The 16727-nt window shown below is 44.8% G+C and overlaps 1 protein-coding gene across 1 annotated transcript; it reads left to right on the top strand.

Annotated features, from left to right (window-relative positions):
- Window positions 1-8832: 8832 nt before the first annotated feature.
- Window positions 8833-15092, top strand: LOC135507784 (E3 ubiquitin-protein ligase ZFP91-like). The gene is made up of 12 exons (XM_064927443.1): window positions 8833-9640; window positions 10064-10095; window positions 10226-10339; window positions 10552-10594; window positions 10719-10823; window positions 10960-11049; window positions 11222-11344; window positions 11603-11653; window positions 11811-11889; window positions 12138-12252; window positions 12434-12533; window positions 13706-15092. Exons 1-12 carry the CDS (start codon window positions 9243-9245, stop codon window positions 14757-14759), a joined length of 2304 nt encoding a protein of 767 aa, XP_064783515.1. The 5' UTR covers window positions 8833-9242; the 3' UTR covers window positions 14760-15092.
- Window positions 15093-16727: the final 1635 nt, after the last annotated feature.

Below are 16727 nucleotides of genomic sequence, written 5' to 3' on the forward strand. Positions count from 1 at the left end.
AAGAGGATGGGGGCCTATGTGCAAAGCACAAGCATAGGCCACACAGTTGTTACGGTGCACATTTGATAGCCTTCGTGTTCCTGTTCAATACTAAATAGCTCATGTACAAAGCAAGTTTACTGAGTGACTGAACAGTAATATTTCGTGCCAAACTACAACGAACCAGACAAATACATTTGCAGATAGATATTAATTTAGGAAAATAGTGCAATGTGAAACACAATGTAATAAACATGTGAGAAGTGTGAATTAAAGGGGGAAAAAAACAACAACAAAAACAAAGTAACGTGAATTAGTAAATAAGTAAATGCAAAAACATGCAAAGAAAAAAATGAACACAACGACAGTTTTTAGGGTGAGGCAGAGGGCTCTGTCTCACTCGAGAGTGGACGGAGCGGACACACAGTACTGAACGATGGTCCTGTGAAAGTACATGGCCATGTCCCTGAGAAAAGAGAGACATTGATCAGGAGTAGACGCCATCCATGGTGCCATGACATCATAGCCAACCTTTGCTGGACACTGCTGCTGGGTTTGTTTTAAACTCATGCTGCCGTGTCTTTAAGTCGTCCACCCACTGCGTAATGTCAGTATCCAAATGATCCTCAGCCGTCTTCCTCTTCCAGCCATTGGTGGAGGTCGATGGGGTTGCAGGGCAGAGAGCAAGGGTGCGCCTGGATGGTGCGGTGCGTTGGGTGTCGATGCATTGGGTATTGGTGAGAAAGGGCCTGGGCGTTGGGGAGATGAGCCGGGGAGGTGATGAACCAGGCCGGAGAGAGAGCTGATTAACCAAGGGGCGATAAACCATCTGTAGATGGGCCCTCTGGGCTTAGCGCGGTCCCTGGGTTGTCCAAAAAAACGTACAATCACTTACCTACACCACTTACAAGCAGATAGCCAATACATGAGAATACATTGCAGGCAATCTTAAAACATCTCCATGGGTTCCAGTGAGTTAAAATGCTTACGCAAAATAACTGATTTCATAAACAGCTCAATCTAATTAGCACACACACACACCACAGTGTCTGTTTCCAGATGTTTGAACTAGCCCTGCTAATCATTATGACAACACAGGCACATAATGCTTCCCACTCACAATTTCTCCCATCCAGAAAAGAGCTGGTTTCACATGTTCTAACTACGTCTGCTAAACATGAGATCACAAACACTGTACAAAAGGACTCTGCTGCATGACGAGTACCATACCATATCTGGCATATTGGTGTGTTTCTAACGATGTTTCACGTGATCACAAAGGCAATCCAGTTATTGCACAATCGGTGGGACACACACACACCAGCAGCAGCCTCACTCCTCATCTCATTCACCCTTTTCAGATTGAGAACATACCGGTCCCAAATTGTTCTCCATGTTTCTTTGATACAGTATCAGTATCGATTTTCAAATTTCGTGATATCTCCCTCCAGCTGTTTGTCACACCAGCCTTCGCTTTGGCTGCCCCCTCCTGTCCAGCTCAGGCGTTCGGTGTCACCGGCCGGCCTTCTAGCTGCTGCCGAACCTGCTGCTGGCAAACGTCCTTCACTCATCAACTCCAGACTGGCCATCATTACACACACCTGGTTCCAATCCCCACTCTATCACTGTATATAGTCCCTCTGTCATTTGTCTTTGCCGGTCATTGTAAATGTTGCTTGTTTTTCCTGCAAGGAATCTCTCCTACTATTTCCTGGGTACTTTATTATTTTGCACTTTGGGTTTCGTCCTGCTTTTATAATTATAGTGCTTTAGTAAACTCAGTAGTTCTAAACCTGCGACTGCCTCCTCCTCACTACACTTGTGACACTGTTGTATTTTGCGCGATTCTCCGAATACAACCAAATTGCACGTATCAAATGTCAAAATAAAATCACAAAAAAGGAAGCTTACAAGCAGCAGAAGTGAAGTCGCAGAACATTGACCTCTTCTGAGTTTATACCAGATGTGATGTAGAGACAGGTGCAGGTCTTCCTTTGCAAAACTCATTCAATACTACCCCTCATTCTTCACAAGGAATGATAATTATGATTATAAATTAAATATAGTCTACTCGAGAAATGTTTAATTGCAGGAGTCAGGTCTCAGATTCCAGGTAGAAAAAAAACATTGGATGATGTAGCTGCAGTACGCTCCCTGTTTGTGTATTCTCTGTAGACCTCTTTAGGCTTCAGACAACCCATCTAATCCACAGCAGGAACGTGCATATATGGGCATTGACTGCCGTATTGGAATGCAGCCTTGGCGCAAGAACTCCATATATAGGCATAGACTTTAATTTTGGAATGTGGCACTGGAGCAGGAACTCCATATATGGCCCCAGACACAAATATTGGAATGCGGCCTATTAGTAAGGAATTCCATATATGGACATAGAGCGAGCCTCGACCATGCCAATCTGCTCAACTGCATCCAATCTTCATTATCCACAAGCCACAACTGTAGGAAGCATTGGAGTCAACATGGGCCAGCATCCTTGTGGAACGCTTTCAACACCTTGTAGAGTGCATGCCCCTATAAATTGAGACTGTTCCTAATGTTTGGTGTACTCAGCCAGCACATCAATCTTGAAAAATGAATTGTTACTAAAACTCGGCCAGGACTTGCTTTAAATAGTGCTATCCAACTGCTGAAACGAACGTAGTTAATCACAATACTCTGACTGGGACTCAAACCCTGGTACCTGTGACTGTCATTCCAAAACCATTCCCAAAAGGCTAAAAACTCTTGAAGTTGCTAGATGTTGTAGGAATGTTGTTTAGCATGTTTACAACAGATTCAACTTGTATTTTTATTTATTTTTTATTCGCTGGCTCGCAATGCAATCAATAACAGTGAAGACAATGATAATCCCACTTATGACGATAAAAGCATAATTGCTTTCAAAACATCAACATAACAAACTCTCGTCTCCAGTCCAGACCCCATCTTGAATAATAGGTCTGACACAGATTTCCTGAACACATGTGACAGTAAGCGACCAACTTCCCTGTTCTGTGAACATCATCATAAGGCAAACAGGGGTGAACAACACCCAGAACTACACAAAGCCCTAATTATCCAGCCCGAAAACCCCAGAGGCACGTCCTCCAAAAGCATCTCAGAACCACTTGCATCCTGTTTAGCCACCTTGCTGGGGAAAACGAAAGTTTCCCAAAGAGGTACCACTCCCTTCCTCTTCCACCCACCACCCCATTGGCTTCACCCTGTAGGTGCATACCTCAGTGCATGCAGGAAGAGTTTGATCAGAAGAGACAAACCAACACCGAGGCTCGGTGCAGATGTCAAAGCCATGTGCCGAAAGGTCGAAATTCTTCTACAACAAAAGGAGCTCTGAAAGGCCTGTCAAAAATGTTAGGAAAGGCTGCTCAAACACGACATAGCGTGTGACCTGAAATGAAAACATTTGATTCACAATCATTCCGTCCTGTTTCCTCATCTCAAGTGGTTATACTTGTATTGGAGCCAGGATGACATTTGTCTTGTGATGTAAAGATGGTTGCCTTTTCATTTGTTTTCTTTGACAGTCTCTATTGTTTTTCAAATACAATTCCCTAAAATGAATGCACTCTGTTTAATGTGATTTTCTCTGCATAGTAAAATACAGATTGGAGCTGCGCAAACACATGATGTAGCAGGTGACTTGAGAATGAAACAACATTTGTTTTATTAACAGTCATTCATCCTGTTTTCTTATCTCAAGTGGTTATAATTGTATTGTCTTGTACGGTGGCAGTGCCACCTGCTACCAGTGTTGCCAAGAACAAAAGGTAGCCTAAGCTACTGCTACTGTATGTTAGAGATGAAAAACTATGTTTTAAATTACATAACATGAGGGAAAGATTGAATAAAATGTAGAGGCTGAGAGAGAGTTAGAGAGAGAGAGAGAGAGAGAGAGAGAGAGAGAGAGAAAACGCATTTGCTACATAAGACACAAATGACCGGTGAACTGATGTGGTTCTAGCTCTCTCTTTAAAGAGCAGGTTAGAACCACATCAGTTAAAGAGAGGGATAGAACCACATCAGTTAAAGAGAGGGTTAGAACCACATCAGTTAAAGAGAGGGTTAGAACCACATCAGTTAAAGAGAGGGTTAGAACCACATCAGTTAAAGAGAGGGTTAGAACCACATCAGTTAAAGAGAGGGTTAGAATCACATCAGTTAAAGAGAGGGTTAAAACCACATCAGTTAAAGAGAGGGTTAAAACCACATCTGACTGTGGCCCGTCGCTGGAGACCCCGGACTGTGGCCCGTCTTTGGAGGTTCTGGACTGTGAAACGTAGCCGGAAGCTCTGGACTGGGAACTGTCGCCGGAAGCTCTGGACTGGGAATTGTCGCTGGAAGCTCTGGACTGGGAATTGTCGCCGGAAGCTCTGGACTGGGAACTGTCGCTGGAAGCTCTGGACTTGGAATGGTCGCTGGAAGCTCTGGACTGTGGAGGCGCACTGGAAGCCTGGTGCGTGGGACCGGTACAGGTGGCATCGGGCTGAAGACATGCACCTCAGGGCGAGTGCAGGGAGCAGGCACAGGAGGCACATGACTGTAGAGGCGCACTAGAGGCCTGGTGTGTGAGACCGGTACAGGTGGCATCGGGCTGAAGACATGCACCTCAGGGCGAGTGCAGGGAGCAGGCACAGGAGGCACATGACTGTAGAGGCGCACTAGAGGCCTGGTGTGTGGGACCGGTACAGGTGGCACCGGGCTGAAGACACGCACCTCAGGGCGAGTGCAGGGAGCAGGCACAGGATGTACTGGACTGTGGAGGCGCACTGGAGATCTGGAGCGTAGAGCTGGCACAATGCGTCCTGGATGGATGCTCACTTGAGCCCGGCAAGTGTGGGGCGCTGGCAGAGGACGCACTGGGCTGTGCAGACGCACCGGAGACACAGTGTGCAGAGCCGGCGCAGGATATCCTGGTCCAAGGAGGTGTACTGGAGATTAGGAGCGCTGAGCTGGCACCATCCGTCCTGGCTGGATGCCCATTCTAACCCGGCAAATGCGAGGAGCTGGAATAGAGCGCACCGGGCTATGAATGCGAACTGGAGACACCGTGCACATCACTGCTAACACAATGTCTGACCAGTCACACGCTCCCCAGGGTAAGCATGGGGAGCTGGCTCAGGTCTAACCCCTGACTCTGACAATCTCCCCGTGTTCCCCCCCCCCCAAAACATTTTTGGGGGAGCTGCCTCTCGAGCTTCCGTGCTAGCCTTGTCCCCTCGTATCGTCGCCATTTTCTCCACCTGCTTCCATGGCAGGGTCTTGTCCCCTGCCATTACCTCCTCCCAGGTCCAGGATGTCCTCCACTCATCTTGAAAACTGAGTCATGTACATCACCCTGTAGTGCATTTAAGTAAATCAGGATTAGATAGTCTCTTTTAGTACATCAATTTGGAGATTTAATTGAACTTAACCAAATCCCTACACACAGGGGAAGATTGACAATGGGGCAATGGGGCAAATGCCAGATCGGCTGGATAATTTCTTTGACACACACAAAATATTTTTTTATATAAAAATAAAATGATACAAAATTTGACATTTGTTAAGATGCATTTTGTAAAGATTTGTTTGCCATTTTTAATTTATACTAATCTATAATGAACCTTTGCCTGATCCGTCGGTAACGTCCTGCCCCCTTATTAAGATGGGCTGGCCCGGGTTCTTCTGATAGTTTGTATGACCTCAGCCTCACGTTCAAAGTCAAACATCAGCAAAGAGACCTGCTCTGACTCTGTCATCGGTTAGACAGCCAGGATCATTAAAAACGGAAAGGGTGCTTATTAATGTAAAAAGAACATATTCTACATTGGCACCTCACTCAAAACGTCCTCTTTTATGGGAGGCTAAAACTATGTTTTGGTCAAACAGTAAAGTGCAATATCCTCATGATTCCTGTAATGAAAGTGTCTGCCCTGCCCAATGTGCCTGTGCCCTTCGCTGGGGGCTGCTGCTATGATGATGGAGCCACTCTCCTCTCTCCCTATGCGCTCGAGAGAAAAATGCGTTCTGATCATATAACATTTAAAAATGTAATTGCAGGAAATTCTGGAGTCCTATTTTGACAGTAAAATATAGCAACTATAGTGTAATTGTCAACCCGAAATGCATCACAAATTCAATCACTGAATTAAGTTGCACATCAAAATATCTTGAATCATGCATTCCTGCTTGGACGTGTTAGATGAAAATGTATTTCTTGAATCAGTAGTTTATTTATTATAGTTCTTAATAAAGCACTATGAATGACTTTATAAGATGATTCCAAATCATGATTTGGGGCCAACCAAATCATGGGCTGATGCCACCAACTGTAAAAGTCAGTGGCACCAGGGGGAAATGTTAGTCTTGAGCCCTGTAATAATAATTAAAAATTTAGATCAATGTGGTCTCAGGCCAATTCGTAATATTATGTGTGTAAATCTGTGACAGTACGGCCCCCCAACCCTACATATAGTGAGACAGAGGGCCGCTGTTTAGTTAGCTCGGATGCTTTCTCCAGTGAGAGAGTATTAGCCACTTGCGAATTGAAGGAAAGTTGGCAGGTGCACAGTGCACTGTTCGGATGCTGGAACTTTTTGGGCTAAACGTGAAGTGATTTGTTTGACAAATCAGATGAAAACATAATGTTTGGTTGTGTTCATGGCACATTCAAATGTAATACATTTTTTGTCAAATTACATGTATTTACTCTAAAACCCATTTAAAAATGTAAGAGGGGGGGCCTCAGACTGGCCTCTGCCTGGGGTCTCCAAATCATTATGTCCGTCCCTGTTGAAGAGGGCAGTCCATAATTGCAGATGAAGGATATCAAGGATCTGAAAATATGATTTATGTAAGAATGGTCTAAGATCCCTCCCAATGTGTTCTTCAATCTCATAAACCATTTTAAAGTTGGCGGTGTCTGCAGTGATGTGGGCTGGTGTGGATAAACTACCAGGGCCAAATTCTTGTCTAGGTCAGCCCGTGCCCAAGCACATTAAGAGGCTGGAGGCAGCACAGAATCAGCAGCATGTAGCGTTCCACTCCAAAAATTCTATATTGTATTGACATGCCACCAAGTGGCTGGGAAATGTAGAAAGGTGAGTCATCCATTCAGCATTCCAACAGGTGCCCTTTGTTGAAAAGCATCATATCGAGCTCTCGCTCCCGACCGGTTACCAAAGCCGCATAGTGATAAAGATGGTGGTCAACACCGCAGCCCAGTGGTGTTCTTTGGGAATGAATAAGTTAATTATCCAGCCCTCCAACAGGTGCATGTCAGCTATCATGTCAGAAGATTTTGGATTGATTTAGAATAGTTTATTTTAAGGGAAACCACTTTTAATGTTTCTATGGAAAATACTGACATTATGTTTTATTTTGACCCCAACTTATATGGACCCCGATTCAATTGTTAATTTACTTATTTTTCTAGGAAGATTATTCAGAAGATTGAAGTGGGTGGAGAACAAACCGTTTTTTAAGATGTTTAAGGTGGAACTGAAACATTATTTTGAAATGATCAGAAAATGTATAAACTAAAATGCAGTACATACCAAACTGTTTGACAAATGTACATTTTCTGTTGACATATAATACCCGTCTATGTTGAGTTTATGTACTCCTCTCAGTATATTTCAACGTTTGTTTTTTTGTTCATGTTCAATATGTAATTAAATAAATACATTTAATGTAAAGTCCATTTTAAAGATCCAGTGCAGTCAAAAACGTGAATTGTACTTTATTTTTATTATTTGTATTGCAACAATAATAACAATATTACACATCAATGCAGGGACATTGTTGTGAATACAATGAAAAAAAAATCAATCAAATTGAACAACAGGCAAACCTGGTGGGATTGAGTTTGGGCCTGCCTGGTGATGTCACCAGGTGGTAAATGAATTAATAGACCAATAAGAAAGAGAGTTCCAAACCCCTCTGCCAATAACAGCTAGTTTTCGGTTTTCCCCTCCACACTCAGACCACTTCCAGATAGTCCTAGCAACCTTTTTGCTTGAGAAATCACTCTTTGCTAAGAAGCTATTTTTGTTAATGTTTTACCATTTTAATTGAAACCATCATAGTACTTAATTGTTACCCAGAAATTATTTGATATTGAGATAAAAACGTCTGCATATGACCTTTAAACAAGAAAATGTTACATCACTGGACTGAGGATGACATATGTCATTAGAGATGAAGCCAGCATATAGGCTTTATAATTCACTGTATTAAAGTGTAATACACGTTGTGTAAATGAACCCTTTTTTCGACTGATAAATTACAGATGTAATTACAAATCCAGCAATAGAAAGTTGTTTGATATGTTTGTTTCAAGTCTAACCTTTCCTTAAACATTCGGAGTTAATGCCTAAACTTAACCTTTGAAATGTTATATGTTTGAGAAACATGGATGAACGTCTAATTCTGACATAAAACTGTGAGAGGTTGTTGGTAGTGGCTTCCGGACAGCGCCCCCTGTCTGCTACCCACTCATTTTAGAACAGTCGTTCCACTTAAGGCTACACAGCCATCTAGTGGCGAAAAAACTTGAAAAACATACAATAATAAAACATTGTATAATTTACAAAGAAAGGACTGGATAACACAATGTACTATTCTTACATTCACTGTACTTTGTGTTAGACTTTACACTCAAAATAAAATAGCATGTATGATGTTTGCAGCCTACATTTCCCATGACTAGGAAGGCTGTCTGTGCGTGCGGACTCTTTGCACAGCTCCTGCTCGTCCGATTTCACAGATCTGTAAACACTCCGGATGGGACCAACACGTGCTATGTGTTCTGTATAGATAGGTTTTGGGGTGATGATGCTGCGAACGTGTGCAACTGCTGAACAATATGTTGCTTATGCATTTAACCTTGGTTTTATTTTGGCTTAAAGGAGACGCAACAAAGTGGTAACGCGACATGGCCCGTGCAAATAGTTAGGTTTACTATAGCTTTAAGAATGCAAAATCGTGTCTGGTTCTTTAAAAATGGATATCGGTTTATTATTATAGTAAGAATTAAGAAAGTTTTTTATTTATTATTATTGATCAATAAATGAATGCTTATAATTTGCGGACAAGGCCCGAATTCTGTGAATTATGTCACAGTCGGATTACGGCCTTTAGCTAGCAATCCAAGCGTTTGATCGATGTATCAAATGTAATAATTTTTTCCCTGTCAGTACAGTATCAGAGAAAGTCATAAATACGATCCGGGGCAAAAGGGTAGGAACCAGGAACACGCGGTGATGGAGCCGCAAATCGGCGATAACAATAAAAGGGAAGAGCCCGAAGACGACAAGGCCACGGTCCAATCCCCGACCTCGAGTGCAGCGGTCACCCCGCGCAGGACTTCGAGAGACCGCGGTGTCGGCCGGAAGAAGGGGGTTTCTCCTTCGCCGTGTACGAATGGAGCAACACCAGGCACTCCGAGTTCTGGACGAGTGTTACGAGACCGGTCTACACGAACGGTACCAGCTTGGTTGCAGAGCGAGAAGAGTGACGATGCAGAAGAATCGTGCCCCGACAAAGCCGTAAACCGCCGGAGGAAGGCTGCTTGTCCACGACCCAGGAAAAATGCCTCCTCCGCAGCTCCAACAGAGAGTACAGAAGAGGTCGGGAATGACGACAGTAGTCAAGCTCATGAGTACGTTCGTATACGCCTTTAGAACACCATACATTGCAATATAGCCGTGTCCTCTGCAATACACGTAACATCTTTAAATGCCTGTGAAATTGTTAGCCAGCAAAGTTTGCTTATCAACATTTTAATGCCATAAAACCGGTTGAATGCATTGCTGCTAATTGTATTATCTGAAATGTACGTTTTCCAGCACAGTTCCTTTTTATATAAGGGACGAGGAATGGGGAGGGGTAATACCTGGTTTTAATGTCTAATGTACTTTACCTGTTCTCTCCTCATTCCTGGTGCGAGCGGTTTTTGTCAAATTGTGACCTGTATGTAGCAGTCTTGAACAACATCAACTCATGATGATGTCACATTGCACATAGCTAGATTAACAGAGTTTGCAGAGAAGTTCACTACTTTGATAACTATCTTTCTCTGCAGCTCAGGGAACCCAAAGAAACCCACTGTTCAAGGTAGGTGACCACCCTCATACATTGCTTGATAAAACTAGACAGACATGTGTCTACAGTAACAAACGAATAAGACTTGTTGCAGTGTTCTAATTCAAGGTGTGTATGATGGCACTCACTTTGCCCCTTCCAGCCCCCCCTTACTCACAGAATGCTCAGGCGCGTGCCAAGGCCCCTTCTGCCCGGGGTGCCAAGGGTTCTGCCAAACCTGTGTGCAAGAGTGAGCCTGGCACCGACACCCCAACCGGTAGGCACACCAACCAGCTAAATTGTGTTTGGGATTAAACTGGGTGGGGCTAACAAGGTCTTGGGTTGCATGGACACCTGGGGTTCGATTTCTGGTCGGTTACCTCTTCTGTGGGGGTTGGGTCGTTCCCGAGACAGAGAGGAGTGTGGGATCCTGAAAAGCCCAATTAAATTGTAATTGTTGTATTCGCATTATGTGATTTATTTTTCCAGTGGAGGTGGAGGCAAAGGTAGTCGAAAAGAAGACAGTTGGGATGTGAGTATACACACACATTCTTACTCTCTCTGTGTGTGTGTGTGTGTGTGTGTGTGTGTGTGAGAGAGGGGCTTGGGGCTGTCTCTCTGTGCTACCGTAGTAACACTGCCTCCTCTCGCCTCAGTGAGAAAAAAGAGGAGGATGAGGAAGATGTTCTCTTGGGAGGAGAAGATGAGCCTCCTTTCCAAGATGACCCGAAAGACCTCAGCTTCCAGCCACGGTCACAGAGGTAATGTTGGTGAGACAGCACTGTGTGTTGATCAGAATAGGCAATAAGCAATGGTCCACAAATGTTTAGCTAGTGGAGGTGTGATAGGATCATTGTGTGTGTAAGGCTATGAGTTTGAGCACTGTGGTTGTTGCAGTGGGGAGGAGGTAATCAGCAGTGACGATGACATTCCCTTCAGAGATGACCTCAACGACCAGAGCTACAACCCAGAGGCTGAGACTACTAGGTGTGTGTGTGTATATGTGTCTGTCGTAATGCATTCCATTTGTGAGTGTGTGTATGTCAGCTTCAATGAATTATTCCCTTTTTGTGAATAGGGGTGTGTGCGTGCATATAAATGTTTGTTTTACCCATGTGACCTGACTGTTGACCTTCCAAATGGATCCTCCGTCTCTCAGGGATGTCCCCAAACCGCGGCGCAAACCCCCTCCGAGACAGAAAGAGAAGGAGCCAGGAATCAAGATAGAGGGCACAGATGTGAAGCTGGAGAATGAGTTCGGAGAGGGTGATGTGCCCAGAAAGTAAGCCCCCCCCCCCCCAACCTTCTCCCAAAGTGTGTACTTTCTCTCCCCATCATGTATTTAAAAGCTTTGGAAGTGGCTGGCGTTTCCACCATTGTTAAATCCATAACGGAGAGTGTGCAATTTCAAAGGAAGGGTGTGCAAGGGCAGACTTCTTTCACGTTAATGGACATTTTAATTGGATCTGGCATTGGTTTGGTCTCTTGATTTAACTACTTGCTTGAGTAGAGTTCTCCAACTTCTCTCCATTTCCCTCAGAAGAGGCAGGCGAAGGAAAGATGATAAAAGTCCCCGGCTCCCGAAAAGAAGGTAAAGTTGACATTGCTGTTCAACTGCAACAATACGCTTGATATATTTTTTTTACAGTCAACTAACAAAACATTAGTGAAATCATATGTATAAAAGCCAAACCCTCACCTCTGACATACATGATGATTGACAATTCTGTCATGTCCCGCCCCCACAGAAAGAAGCCCCCGGTGCAGTACGTGCGTTGTGAGATGGAGGGGTGTGGCACAGTCCTGGCTCACCCTCGCTACCTGCAGGTCTGCCATAGCAACTGTAGTGGTCGCCATGGCGACGATTAAGCACCCAAGCTATTCTAAGATTGCGTTGTGCACGTACGGGGTTGGGGTCGATTTTAAATTCAGAATTTTTTCAATGCATGCAATTGAATTTCACTTCCTGAATTGGGTGTGGAAATGGAATTGACCCCAACACTGGTGAATAGTATTTAGCTTTTTTTCCCCCATCCTTCGTCTCTCTCGGACTCTCTTTTTCCTGTAATTCCCAGCACCATATTAAGTACCAGCACCTGTTGAAGAAGAAGTTTGTATGTCCTCACCCATCCTGTGGAAGACTCTTCAGGCTGCAGAAACAGCTACTTCGCCATGCCAAGCACCACACAGGTAAACACACACGGAGAGATCCACATACACCCACACTGAATACTATGTCTCACTATCCTCACTTAACATTTACATTCACACACAGGTACATTATATATATACAATCACACATAACCAGGGCTTGACCTGTCATTGTTTTCTGTGTTGAGCTACTGCTAACTCACTCTGTTCCCTCTCTCAGACCAGAGAGACTACATCTGCGAGTTCTGCGCCCGCGCCTTCAAGAGCTCCCACAATCTGGCCGTGCACCGCATGATCCACACCGGAGAGAAACCACTGCAGTGAGTTTCCATCTCCAACCTCATTTACTTGGTTGTTCATTAATTCCATTTATTTACAGTTGAAGTTTACATACACCTTAGTCAAATACATTTAAAAAAGTTTTTCACAATTCCTGACATTTAATCCTAGTAAAAATTCCCTGTCTTAGGTCAGTTAGGATCACCATTTTATTTTAAGAATGTGAAATGGAGAATAGTAGAGTGATTTATTTCAGCTTTTATTTCTTTCATCACATTCCCAGTGGGTCAGACGTTTACATGCTACCAAATACTAATCAAGTGTATTGCCTTTAAATTGTTTAATTTGGGTCAAACGTTTCGAGTAGCTTCCCACAATAAGTTGGTTGAATTCCGGCCCATTCCTCCTGACAGAGCCGGTGTAACTGAGTCAGGTTTGCAGGCCTCCTACAAATGCTTTTTCAGTTTTGCTCACAAATTTTCTATAGGATTATGGTCAGGGCATTGTGATGGACACTACCTGACTTTGTTGTCCTTAAGCCATTTTGCCACAACTTTGGAAGTATGCTTGGGGTCATTGTCCATTTGGAAGACCCATTTGCAACCAAGCTTTAACTTCCTGACTGTTATCTTGAGATGTTGCTTCAGTATATACACATAATTGTCCTCCTCATGATGCCATCTATTGTGTGAAGTGCACCAGTCCTTCCTGTAGCAAAGCACCCCCACAACATGAGGCTGCCACCGCCGTTCGGATGGTGATCTTTGGCTTGCAAGCCTCCCCTTTCCCTCCAAACATAACTATGGTCAAACAGTTCTATTTTAGTTTCATCAGACCAGAGGACATCATTTTCTGGCATTTTCCAAGCTGTTTAGAGGCACAGTCTACTTAGTGTATGTAAACTTCTGACCCACTGGAATTGTGATTACGTGAAGTAATCGGTCAGTAAACAATTGTAAAAATTACTTGTGTCATGCACAAAGTAGATGTGCTAACCGACTTGCCAAAACTATAGTTTGAACAAGACATTTTTAGAGTGGTTGAAACACTTAGGTTGGAGTCATTAAACTAGTTTATGTAAACGTCCGACTTCAGCTGTAAATGTTGCACCTGTCTGCACCTGCACCTCATCTGACCCCCTGAATGTACCCTCCTCCTTTTCTCTCTTACATTCTACTTCACTCTCCCTCTTTCTCTCCCTCACTTCCTGTAGATGTGAGATCTGCGGCTTCACCTGTCGCCAGAAGGCCTCCCTCAACTGGCACATGAAGAAGCACGACGCTGATGCCACCTACCAGTTCTCCTGCTCCATCTGTAACAAGAAGTTTGAGAAGAAGGACAGTGTGGTGGCCCACAAGGCCAAGAGCCACCCAGAGGTGCTCATCGCCGAGGCCCTGGCGGCCAACGCAGGGGCCCTCATCACTACCCCCGCCTCCCTGCTGGAGGCCTCTGGAATGGGTTCTGTCGGGAACCAGGGGGAGCTGGTACGACTGGAGCCCGCCCAGCAGATGACTCAAGTGGGGCAACAGGTGGCTCCGCTGGGGCAGGTGACCCAAGTGGGCGAACAAGTGACCCACATGGGGCAACAGGTAGCTCAGATGAGTCAGGTCAGCCACCAGGTGGTAGTAGTGAGTCAGGACCAAGGCCTCCATGCCATGCAGATGCCCCTAACCATCGCCCTGTCTCCCATTGACCCCCCGTCGCCCTCCGACACCCAGCAGCAACCCCACCACACCCTCCAGCTCCAGATGCCCCTTCATTTTGTTCAGCAGCAGCAAGCCCAGATCCAGCAATTGGCCCTTCATTCCAGCTCGGTGGTAACCCAGCAGCATCAGCCCCACCAAATGACCCTGCAGTCTTATCAGCAGAATCAGCAGCCGCAGATTCTCCACATGACCTTCCAGAACGTCGACGGGTCACAGACCCATCTCAAGCAGATCCCCCTGTTAGCCACCCCCCAGCAACTCCAAACCCTCCAGAGTAGCTCCCATATTTCTACTGCCAACCTCCCTCTCATGGCCCAGGTCCAACCACAACCTCAGGACATTCAGCTTCAGGACCCAACCACTGTGGGTTGTAGCGAAAGCTATACTCTGGACGATTCTGTTCCCCCTGCCTCCTCTCCTTCCCCTAACACCCTTCAACAGTGTGAGACTGTAGGGGAGGGAGAGGTAGTTTGGGAAGGGGGCGGAGAGGGAGATGGAGTAGAAGAGGGGGATGTCTTGACTGATGCCACAGAAGTACACATGCAACATGTACTTATCTAGACTAGTCTGCGTGGGTGGGGGGGAGACTAGTCTGGAAATTCAAACTGAATTCAGCTCTTTTTCACTGTACTATCACTAATTAGGAAAGTGAAATAACATGATTCAGTCTGGATTGAGGTTCGGGGAAACTGCGAACGATGTGGAAAGACAGTAATTAAGGGAGAGGTCTAGCTATGTCCCTCCTAATGTATTGTGGCATCATTTGAAATATATAGGATCACAGAAATATGTATTTATAGTCACTTTTGGTAGCTTTTTAGATCTACCCGCATCAGGGCAGTTGTGTGTGAGTTGTTGCCTTTGTACATAAAGTGATGTAGCCATCTATACCCATCAACTGGTCTTCTGTGTTTGTTAGATTCGTGTTTTCATCAGGGGCTGGTGGGAGGAGCTATAGGAGGATGGGCTTATTCAAATCAAATGTATTTATATAGCCCTTCTTACATCACCTGATATCTCAAAGTGCTGTACAGAAACCCAGCCTAAAACAGCAAGCAATGCAGATGTAGAAGCACGGTGGCTAGGAAAAACTCCCTAGAAAGGCCAAAACTTAGGAAGAAACCTAGAGAGGAACCAGGCTATGAGGGGTGGCCAGTCCTCTTCTGCCTGGGCTGGGTGGAGATTATAACAGAACATGGCCAAAATGTTCAAATGTTCATAAATGACCAGCATGGTCAAATAATAATCACAGTAGTTGTCGAGGGTGCAACAAGTTAGCACCTCAGGAGTAAATGTCAGTTGCCTTTTCATAGCCGATCATTCAGAGTATCTCTACCGCACCTGCTGTCTCTAGGGAGTTGAAAACAACAGGTCTGGGACAGGTAGCACGTCCGGTGAACAGGTCAGGGTTCCATAGCCACAGGCAGAACAGTTGAAACTGGAGCAGCAGCACAGCCAGGTGGACTGGGGACAGGAGGGAGTCATGCCAGGTAGTCCTGAGGCGTGGTCCAAGGACTCAGGGCCTCCTCTGAAAGAAAGAGAATTAGAGAGAGCATACTTAAATTCACACAGGATGTCATTGTAATGGCTGGAATGGAATTGAGTCAAACACGTTGTTCCCGTGTGTTTGACTCTGTTCCAATATGCCATTACAATGAGCCCCTCCTCCCACCATCCTCCCCTGGTTCTCATGATACCAGTATCACAATACTACAGTCCTAAATTTTCCATGGCAAACAGAAAACAGGAACAAAACAGCCGTATGCACTGACATTAGGGCCTAGATTCTATCAGATCTGTGTTAGCCAACACCCTTATAGCGGTGTTGGAACTGCGTTATAGCTGTCCAATCCACAAGCGGCTTACGGCAATATACAAAGAGTTAACACTGGCTGCACAGAGTCACATTGAAAGAAATCCCCGTTGCAGCCTTGTTTACAAGTTCGAACACTGGAACTTGAGATCTAGCCCGAACCATGATCAGGTTGATAGGAATTCTCAAATTTGTTGAATGATTTTCAATCCAAGTCTCATTGTTTCTATATACCCTCTACACTTTCTCAGTCGGAACATCTAATGCAAGTGTGTCTTCGTGACAATGACCCCGCGAGCAGCTGCTCACTGACTCGACAGCTCTAACGCAGTTACACCACCGAAACACCAGCTGTGCGGGTGTCGGATATCACTTGATCTGATCGAATCAAGCTCGTAGATCAGGCATGAGATGTTTATGGCAGTTTATGGCGATGTTACAAAGGTTACCGAAATTACAAATTCAAGGTAAATGCTGCATATGTCGGCTCAATCGGAAATGACAACCACTTTCGAGAACTTCCATGGTCCACTCTAGATTGAATCCTGGCTTTATTTATCCACAGTAATCCAACTAAAAACATTATCTTACAAATGGTCAATATAAAAGGTAAATGATTAAGTTGATATGTTGTATGACAGCTATCCCCAGCTTCTGAGCAGCACAACATATAGAGGAATGTTCATGTATGTCTGCCCTCTTGTGGCCACATTGTG

Source organism: Oncorhynchus masou, chromosome 21 (assembly GCF_036934945.1).
Source record: "Oncorhynchus masou masou isolate Uvic2021 chromosome 21, UVic_Omas_1.1, whole genome shotgun sequence".
Taxonomy (NCBI): Eukaryota; Metazoa; Chordata; class Actinopteri; order Salmoniformes; family Salmonidae; genus Oncorhynchus; species Oncorhynchus masou.